At 50.1% G+C, this 10,417-nt stretch overlaps 1 protein-coding gene across 7 annotated transcripts in view; it reads right to left on the bottom strand.

Annotated features, from left to right (window-relative positions):
* Positions 1-262: 262 nt before the first annotated feature.
* The window catches only part of JADE1 (jade family PHD finger 1), a 53,609-nt gene continuing 43,454 nt past the window's right edge, over positions 263-10,417 (bottom strand). For 3 of the 7 annotated variants that reach the window (XM_036312261.1, XM_036312258.1, XM_036312259.1), the window contains 2 exons: positions 7,598-7,715; positions 267-3,923 (listed from right to left, as the gene is read on the bottom strand). In XM_036312261.1, the coding sequence (XP_036168154.1) occupies positions 3,037-3,923; positions 7,598-7,715 (1,005 nt within the window). In that variant the 3' untranslated portion in view covers positions 267-3,036. Of the gene's footprint in view, positions 3,924-7,597; positions 7,716-10,417 lie in introns of all 7 variants that reach the window. The other 4 variants (XM_036312262.1, XM_036312263.1, XR_004968112.1 and 1 more) reach the window with 3 other exon arrangements.

The following is a 10,417-nucleotide window of genomic DNA, read 5'->3' as shown; positions in this document are numbered from 1 at the left end:
GAACTCCATTGCGATAGGAAAGACAAAAATCAAACCGTGATCATCTTTCAGTGTCTCCACATCAGAGCTGGGCAGAAAGCAGCCCCTCAGCGGGGTTGGGGGGGGGGGGGCGGGCGGGGCACGGCAGCGCCTACCTCTTGTCCTGTTCCCTGCAGTTTATTCATCATCTAAACCAGGACACACTTGCTACACGCCGATTCAGAACTAAGTCATGTACATCTTTAAACATTTAGCAACAGCAGATCTCAAAAGACACTTAAGATGTATTGCAAAATGTACAGCATTTATTCACATACAGACAAAAAGGCACAAATTCTACTAAATAGTTCAACAAAAAAATACAGCTGTCCTCAACTAGTTTTATAAATACTTTCAAAAAGGGGGTAGAAATAAATACAGGATTGGGCCATGTCATATAAAATAGTCATCTCTACATATACTTTGTTTAATTTCTGATTTGTAACTCTTCATGCACCTTTTTTTTTCAATTTTAGCTGAATGGACACCAAGCTAGGCACGTAGTGAAAAATCCTCTGTACAAGGTTACAAATGTAATGACAAGTTTGTCCATTTGAAAATAATTAAGATTTGTACACAACACATATAACCCTTCATCGAGATTTTGTGTTTATAACCTAACAAATGACATTCCAGGCAACTTTACAAAAGTTTAACTAGCCTACATTTTGACATAATACATTGATCATAATCAAAGATACTTCTTGGTCAGGGTGCACAAGGAAAGATAAAGCTAAAAAAAAAAAAAAAAGAAAGAAAAGAGCAAATGGTAGGTCCCACACTAAGAAGTTTACATGGGGGGCCGGGTGGGGAGTAGGGGGCGGGTTGCTGCTGATGGTGGCCTCGCAGACATCCCAGCAGGACAGAAAACTGACCTACAAAGCTATCATTACACCGGAGAAACCGTGCTCTAGCCATTTGCATTTCAAAGCAGAAATAAAAAGTGGGCTTTTTATATTTTGTGTGTCTTGTTTTCCTTGGGCTATTTTTTTTTTTTTTGTCTTATGTTGTTTTTGTTGTTTTTTTGGTTCAGCATAACTTGAAACGTTTGAAAGCTTTTCAACCTAAATGTGGGGGGAAAACAGGTAAGGCATTATTTTTGCACAAAACTAGCATTCCTAATAGTGCAAATGAATCTGGTACCTCTTAAAACGGTGAGAGGTCATACGCTCACTAGAATTTAGGTTTTCTTTCTATGGCTTGACAAATCCATATCCTCTAACTCTCACCAGCGCTGTCACTGTGGTCCAAAGGTTAGAGTCCACCTTCTGTGCTCAGCAAAAGGTTTCTGCTCCTATTCAAAAAAATCTGACTTTTAAATTAGGCTATGAGTGAAAGTACAACTTGGATTTGTAAGAAACTTTTATCTGCAGCAACAGCTTATCTGGACAACAGTCTTTCAAAACGAGCCCCGTAGCTCAAAAATAGTCAATCTAAACCTGGGTCATCCTTTCCCCTCCCCTGAATTAGCTACTACAATGTATTCAAAAAGTTTAAGACTTGGTCTGAAAATGTCATACATACAATGGGGATGCATCCGATCTACTATTTGATCATCTGACAAAACTTGCATAGCAAGATGGAATTCAATAAGCCTTGTTTGTTGTTGACAATCCTCTGGAAGACTTGAAAGTTAACCGCAGGACTCAAACCATTATTCGAGTATCAGAATGTCCCTGCCACATGGAAGCAGACGTATAAATGAACCAGGAATCTGAATACTGATACCAGCAAACTAAGGGGCAATTTAGGGGAAGCTGGGCTTGTTCCAAGCGCCCATAATTCTAAGTCTCATTGCTATTTAAACTTTCCTTCTCTTAAGTTTGATGCACAACTACATTGAATTCCAAAGAAAATGAACAGGACCTTAACACTATTGTCTTAACACATATGCACTGCCGCCAGTGCAGAAACAGAACAGTGTACTCAAAGTAATGCTAAATTTATTATTGCTGATAACTTACGAGTTATTGCCATTTGCAATTAGAAAGTCCCAGTTACCAATCAGAGCCTAGAACTGACTCCAGAAAACCTACTACACTTAAAACTCTTTCCTGTAGAAATTGGTCAATGGTAAGAGGTTATCGCAACTTATTGCCTTTCTATTTTTTCTAAAATATAGCCTATTTCACGTGTGTGTGTTTTTTGTTTGGGGTATGGGGGTTTTTTCTTTTCTTTTTTTCCTTGTTCTTAAGGAATCTGTTCCGGTTGGGGACCCTGGGAAGTGTGAGTCAGCCGAGTCTGGAAGTTCATCGCTTGAACGTGAATGACTACTGTATTATTGGAGGCCAGCTGACCAGGGACTGCCAATGGCTAGGGACCCCCGCCCCCGCTGGCCCACAGGCAGCAGTTAGGGAAGAGGGTGTCAAGAGGACTGGTCAATGGGGCCTCAGCTGCCCTCTCTCACAGACAGACTTCCCAGTGACCTCGCTCTGCACCGGTCCTCTCCCATCCCCCTCCCAGGGTTTCAGGCTGAGGAGCCACATTCCCTCACATTCCAGCTGCCCCCAATTCAGGTCCTCCAGGGGTGACAGGCAACACTTCTCTCCTCCCACTGGGACATTTACACACAAGTCCCCTCGAGTTCCTCAAGCCCGGAGCAGCTGCCTACAGACTGCAATGCAACAAGAACAGCCTGGGGCCCACGGTGAACATGGTTTCCAACCCACCACCGTCCTGGAAAGTCAGTCAGGGGCTAGTAAACGGTACGTGAGGGTGTCTAGAACCATATCTGGTTCCGTGTATTCAGGGAACCAAGAGTTTGTGCTTTGGGAAGTATGCAGAGCAATAAAAACTCGCGAGGTTTCCGTAAGCCTCTCCCTCTTCAAAAACGCACCTCATTCATTCTTAGTGTTTAATTCCGCTTCTGTAGTGCGGTTACAACCTACTCTTGTGTTTCCTCAACAAGCTGCAAATAACACACACTTCTCACGATGTATAAATGACTGAGAAAAATCCATCCTAACGGCGAGTAAGTGTGTGTGTGGCTCAGGAGCTGGGGGGCGGGCGCCGGGCGCATCAGGAGGCCAGGATGCTCCTGCGGATGAAGTCTGTCCTCCGGCCCATGGCGCTGCCCGCGGGGATGCACTTCTTCTCCGAGGCCTCGCTCTCCGAGTCGCTCATCTCCACGTCCGGGGCGTAGCCGTCACTCTCGGTGTCCGACTTCAGCTTGCTCTTCGCCCTCTCCTTGGCGGGCCCGCGGCCCAAGCCCAGGTAGGGGTAGTCCGCGTGCGGGTGGCAGGCGCCCCCGGGCGCGGGGGCCTCCGGCGGCGGCCGCTCCCCCTTCTTTGGAATCCGGAAGCCCCCCCAGTTCTTCCCTGGGCTGGCGGGCGTGGTAGGCACTTTGACTGCGGTCTGGCTGTAGCTCCCCCGCATCAGGGAGCCATTGCACCTGGGCAACCCCTCTCTCCTCGCGCCCGGCGCCGACTGCCCCCCGGCAGGGGAGGCGGCGGCCCTCGCGGTGTCCAGATGCCGCTGGGACACGTCCGTGGACCTGAGAGGCTTGTGACTCTGTTTGAAAGGCCTGTCCTTCCCGTCCCCCTTCCCGGGGTCACAGTGGAAGCGGTGGTCCCTCCTGCTCCCGGGATCCGGCACCATCGCGCCATTTCTCTGCTGCGCGGACAGGAGGCGGGCGTCGGCCAAGGTCTTGTCCAAGCTCCGCAAGCTCTCGGGGAGCCCCGCCGCCTCCCGGTGCAGGGCCTGGGCCCTGCGCCCCGGGCTGCCCTGCAGCAGGGCTCGCGGATGTGGCTTCTTCAGGGAGCGACCCAGGGAGGTGCCCATCTGCTTCCGGAAGAAGGCCGAGTGCCATTTCAGGTCCTCGATCCTGGGGGCGTCGGGGCCCACCGAGGGGCTGTTGAACAGAAGCACGCTTTCCAGGGAGGCGGCGGAGCAGGACGAAGGCACACCTGCGGCGGACAAGCAGAGAAAGGGGGTTACCCTGGGAAGGGAACGCCCGCAGACAACACAGGGGCCCAGGCTGTAAGGCGCCGGTCCGAGGACAGGTGCACCTGCCTGGGAATCAGCACCCGAGTGCACACAACTAGCAGGCTGCCTTTTCTAGCAGCCAAAGTCACAGCAGTTTTCATGAAACAACCTCTTTTCAAGGAAGACAGTGGTCTTCAACACAAGAGCTGGCCTGATTTTCCCAGGGGAAAGGGCCCAAGGGGAGGTGGTGGTGGCCCGGGGCTGCCTCCCAGCAAGGCTGGGGCCAGGCTGCCGCTCTTCCGGCTCCTCCCCAGACGGGTGTGCGCTCTCACAGCGCTGTGATGAGGAGGAATGTGTGGAACTATGAAATGGGGAAGGGAAGGTGTTTAAAAGCATCCCAGACATACAGTGAATGTTTTTTAAATGTTTACGATTAGATGTAAAACCCATTGGTGGAATTAAACTGAAATGTAACCCAACATGAGATGAGTTAAATTGGTCTTTCTGAAACATTTTTTCATGCAAATCACAGTGAGAACTAAATTTCACATTACTCAGTAAAAGCCCACTTTTCCTGAAGTCTTGCTGTCCATCATCATCTGATAGGCACTCTGACCTTTTCTGTTTCCCTTGTTTTTAAAGCTAGTGATGAACTCCTCAGCTCACCTCACCACCCACTGAGTCCTAACCCCTCGGTCTGAGAAGCTGGGTGAGTTCATCAGAAGGGCCACGTTCCCGCCTGGGCCTCAGAGCGGGTTCGGGGTTCTGTCTCCTGTGGGGTGAGAACCAGCAGGAAAGTGGGTTCCACTGGAGTCCCAGGCCAGAGCGCCCGTAGGAACCTACTGCCGAGCAGACACGGACCAAGCGTGAAACGGAACAGAGCCAGCGACTCTAAACACAGAACTGCCACCACCCGGGGAGGGTGCGTATAACCTGCAGGCTTGGAAGTGCCTGCTTTCCCACGAATCAAAGGTCAGGGTCCGCCCGCAGGCCACACTGGTGGTTCTTTCTCACCTCCTGTGGGAAAACAGAGCAAAGGGGGGCGGGCGTTTTCTGACTCGGATTCTCTCTTACTTGACCTGAAATCGTGTCTCTCTAGGGTCTCCGACGCATGACCTCTACAGACAGCCTCTCCACTGGGGACACTCATCCAGCAGAACAGCCCTACCCGTCCTCGGAGTCACTCACAGCAGAGCCTGAACCATGGCCCCTGAATGACACGGGAAAGTCACGGGCGTCTGCACTGCGTCACTTGGAATCACATGTTGCGCAGGGCAGGAGAGGGGCTGGCAGAGGCAGCGCCCAACTGAGAGTCTAACACTGGAAAAGGAGGGACCAAGGCCCTGGGTGTGCCCTGCACCGGCGGTGGCTCCCGCAGGGACCACATGCTGCGCTCAGCCCTTCCCACTGGTGTGGTGGGGAGGGCCAACTGGGTTCCCTTTCCTGAAGGAGCAGCAGGACTTGAGTGGAGGGATGCATTACAGCTGTTACACAAACATCCTCACCTGGCTCAGGGTCTCAACCACTTTGCCAAGGAAAAGCCTCAGCCAGGAAATGCAGAGCTGCCGGCAACACCCGTGAAAAATGACTCAGAGAAATCAGATGCACATGCTCCTTACAGCTCATCTTCAGAGGTAATCTCCCTTTAAACACTTTAGCAAAAGTCACAGAAAGCCCCCAGCGCCCCCAGGCACAGCCTGCACTCAGCACTGCCCAGCTCCAACGCGGCTACAGACGGGGACCTGCCTGCTTCCTCAGAGGAAAAATCGTGCGAATAGTCAATGAAGAGACAGAAGTGCATTTTAAAGAATCTGAATTGAACTGCTGTTACTTATGACACCCTACTTAGGAAGTTTTATTTTGAAAGTTTGATGATATTAGCTTGATACATTCCTCGAGAAAAAAAAATCTAAGGTATTATTAATAAATTAATGCCATTAAAATTATGTATTACTTCAAAAATGTCACTTAATACTCCATAGGCTTTTTTCTCTTTGTTCCACTGACCAATTTACAGTAAGTCCTCACTTCACGCCGACAGGTTCAGCGACGTCCCGTGAAAGGGCACATGGGAAACCAACTTACCAGAGGCCAAATGACATAAACAAGGGTGGAGTTCCCATGGCATCTCCTCAAAGTTCTAATGAAATGACTTTGAGCAAAATTACGCGATGTGAGGACCTCTGTACCTCTGGTCACATTTATCTGGTTGGTTTGGGGCAGTGGTCGGCAAACCGCGGCTCGCAAGCCACATGCGGCTCTTTGGCCCCTTGAGTGTGGCTCTTCCGCAAAATACCACGTACAGGGAACGTTGTGGAGTGAAAGATGTAGTGTCGAGGATTGAGAAAGGTATGTTGAGATGATTGGACATATAGAGAGGATGAACGAAAGGAGATAGACGAAACAAGTATACGAGTGTTGGAAGGGGTCAACCTCAGCGAACGTACCTCAATCAGATTGAGGACGTTTTTAGCAAAGGCCAGCTTAGGAGTACCCTAATTAAGTTAACAACAATGTACCTACCTATACAGTTTAAGTTTAAAAAATTTGGCTCTCAAAATAAATTTCAATTGTTGTACTGTTGTTATTTGGCTCTGTTGACTAATGAGTTTGCCGACCACTGGTTTGGGGTAAATCAGAATTCGAATTTCAACACTATAGGGTGTAACAACACTATAGGGTGTAAATGTTTCCACGTGTCAGAATAATCTACAGCGAGCCAGCCATGACTCAGCACAATGCAAGTATTTCAAATGTTGCTGCTATAACTTTAAAGGGCAGACAGGCACAGAGATGAGACGAGACAAGCTCACCTAAGAGCTACCTGTGCCCCGAGTCCGTGATTCTGCCTGACCCACGCTCAGCACATCACCTTTTCTGAAAGCCTTCTACCCTGCTTCCCGGCACTGATGCGCACAGACCGACAGCGCCGGAAGGCAGCTTTGGTTCTGGACAACCTCTTCCATGGACCAACAGAGTCCCAGGGAGGTTACACACGGGCCCAACTGTGTGTGTGATTTCCAAGTAATTGCGGTGGTTTTTCCTTTTCCCCTTTGGTTAGCCCAGAGCAATGTAAAATCGATGGCACAAAATACATAAATACTTGGTGCTGAATCTCCAAAAGATGCCAATTCCACCTACACCAAAAAAAAGTCCACTGGGATGTTCTCTAACTGTAGACATATGCCTCGAGCACAGTCTTAGGATCCACTGAGCATGTGCTACAGGCAGGTGCCAGGCTGGGTAACCCCCCCATCTTTTTAGGTCTCCCCATGATGCTTTACATTGATCAAGTGCTTTGCAATATAGAAGTTACACTTTCATTTGAGCCTTACAACAGTTCCCGGGCAGTAGCTGGAGAGACCGTCCTCAAGTTACATATGAGGAAATGGGGCGGGGGGAAAACTGGAGACGTGCTTGTTTGGCCCGGACGTAGAGGATAAAAGATGCGACCCGTATTTGAGGCCAAATCCTTAGCCCTTTCCCCTGTACCCATGCCTCAGATGCTTAAAGGTTTTCTTTACGTATGCAAGTCTGTGCTTCTGAGGTTATCCTGTCGGATACAAGGAAATGAAAGGAACTACTCTTGCTTTCCTCAGCAGAGCGTTAGGCGTGCAGCCCCACCTGCCGCCGGAGCTGCGAGGCTGATGCATACCTGAAACTCTTTCTTGCTCCAAGAGCTTAGTGTAAAGATTGAATATCTGTTCCTGGACTTTGCACACAGATCGCTTAATCTTTTCCCTGCGGGTCACCATGTAAGTGAGGTTCCGAACCTAGAATGTAGAGAATAAAGATTCTAAGTAAGCAATGCATTGTAACAGTACTTAGGTGGGTGTTTTGTTGTTGTTTTTTACCTGAGAGGAAATTGCCCTACTAGGGCCTTGAGTGACATCTGAAATCAAAATGTACTTTAAATATGTTATCCACTCTCTTATCTCGTTGGGGCTGCTAACAAGGATTCCACACATACCCCTCCACGCAGGATGAGATGGTGGGAGGAGCACCTACAGGATCCCACAAAAGTCCCACAGCCTCCACCACACCCAGCCTTAGACTCATCCCAGCAGAGAGAGGGCCGCTGGGGCCCAGTTGGGACCAGCTATGTCTCTCCCAAGGACCCGCCCCAGCACCTGCAGGTGAAAAGCTTTAGCGAGGTCAGAGCCCCTGAGCTGCACTTCACCCAGCACCTTCCGAAGGGGAAGTAAGGTCAACACGGGATCAAGGGCAATCAGAAGAGAAACCCACCCCCTGCACAAGGCTCACCAGAAGACCCAGTGGTCTCCAAGAACCCACGTGAATGTCTCGGTCAGCTGAGCACTGCACCACCTGCAGCTCACAGGCAGCTGATGCTCACAGAACATGCCGTCCATGCTGTCTGAGTCACACTTGAGACATGGACGCTGCCCTCTTCCTGACTCATTTGTACGGAACTGAAAAGACCCAAGTGCTCACAGTTCCACTCTGTACCTGACGTTCGACCCCCGGGGATCACGTGCACACGCTCGAAACTAACCAATATAGACTCAGTCCTAAGACACCTGGGATCAGTCAACACAGAAACAAAACTTAAAGGATTCGTCAATCAACCCCCTTAAATCCTTCAGTCCTAAAACCTATTGGTAAACCTGACCAGACTCCGTGGGCCTGAACGCACAGATCTCAAAACACAGCAGAGCAGACAAGATGTCCCCAATCGTCCGGGCAGTGGCTCCTGTTCCCCATGGGCTCCCAACTCTCCTAAAAACCCTTTCCTTATGCTTGGCAATCCCTTCCCCCGCTGCCTGCCTTGAAACATAAGAGGTCAAAGGTCCTTCGCCATTGGCAGTGAGGATGAGGACCAGCCATACACACAGGACTGCACCAGCTTCTGCAGACACCGCCCCTCTGTCTTCAGTCTGTCCTGAGCCCCAAGGATTCCCGTTGGGTTCAAGGTGAGAGGACATGAGACTCTCTCCTTGCAGAGTCTCATGCAGGAGCTCGCTGGCTCCTGCATTTACATCCATGTGCAACATATTTAGCATCTTCCTAACACTTCTTCACTGAAAAAGAATATAAATCTAACATTAAAGACCTGAGAAGAAAGCCTCGCTCCCTGTCCCTGAGTAAACATTTTGGTTCTTCATCTCACAGGATAAGACCCCCAGGCCAGGAAGTAGGTGTCCTTTATTAAAAGCCTGGCCAACTGGGGACAGAGGTGGCTAACAGGCTATTCTCGTTCATGAGCATTCTTCCACCCAGGGAGGACTAGAGTGGGAGCTCAAAGGGAAAGAGGCAAGACCTAGATAGAGGTCACAGATTCAAAACCTTTGGAAAACAAACAGGAGAATCTGGCCTCCGGAAATGGGAATTAATTCTGGCTCTAGTCTAGGGATAGGTCGTTCTTCTGTTCCAGCTGAATGTACAGCAGATACACATCTCTCCCTTGAAATTATCCACAGAAACAGAGGCCCCGGAGCCAGAGGCCAGGACGGTATATATTATTCAAATTTAATTTCAGGGGCTTCAGCCACTCCCCAGGGAAGGCCTCAACCTGGCTGCTAATTGGGAAATCCCCACTTCTCTCCCCCACGACCTCTGATGAGAAACATCCAACTAGAACCCCAAAAGGCAAAGGCCCGGGTTCACTGTGAGTTGGAACGAATCGGCCCCTGAAGAGCCCAGGCCTGGCTGTTTAGAAGAGTGAGCACCCTAAACGGTACCCCCTGGTGCACACACACACTCCTCACAGGACAAGGGCATGAGCAGCCCCCGTGTGTAGAGCTGAAAGGAGGCTCTGCCCTGAAAACAGTCCCTGCCTGGCCCTTCCTACACACTCCCCACAAACAGGCCAGCAAGGAGGTACCCCAAAACACCAGCTCACGGTGCACCCTCACACCACGTGACACCTGAGTCAGGCTTTCATCAAATGCAGCATTTGCCGGCCCTGGCAGGGTAGCTCAGATGGTTAGAGCATCACCCCGATTCGCCAAGGTTGCAGGTTCAATCCCGTCATGGCACATATAAGAATCAACCAATGAATGCGTGAAGTGGGACAAATCGATTATTTTTCTCTCTCTCTAAAATCAATCTAAATATGTATATGTTTCCCTACACAGAATGCTGCTCCCCCAACCCCAGAATTCCTGGAGTCAGAAGTGGGGTCCAAAAATTGGCATTTCAGGTTTCCAGGTAATGCTGCCGGCTGGGGACCTCTCCGAGAACTGCTGTCCTCAGGAATCCAAGAGTGCTTTCAGGGTTTTCTTGAATCCCAAGCACTGCTGGCCACACTAAAGCTTAAGGTACCTTCTGTTCAGGGACAATGGTAGCTCGTTTCACAGGTGGCCGTGCCACTGGGCACTGAGTGGACAAGCCGCAGGACCGGCCCCTCTGGATGCCTCGCCTGACGTAGAGGCAGCGTGTCCATCCCAGCAGGCACTCAGCTGCCTCCCGCAGCAAACCACATTGAGGGGGAAGAGTCCCATGGGAGGTGAGGCCT

The sequence above is a fragment of the Myotis myotis genome, unplaced genomic scaffold, assembly GCF_014108235.1.
Source record: "Myotis myotis isolate mMyoMyo1 unplaced genomic scaffold, mMyoMyo1.p scaffold_m19_p_6, whole genome shotgun sequence".
Taxonomy (NCBI): domain Eukaryota; kingdom Metazoa; phylum Chordata; class Mammalia; order Chiroptera; family Vespertilionidae; genus Myotis; species Myotis myotis.
Note: the sequence above shows the minus strand (reverse complement) of the source record. Positions and strands in the feature narration are given on the sequence as shown.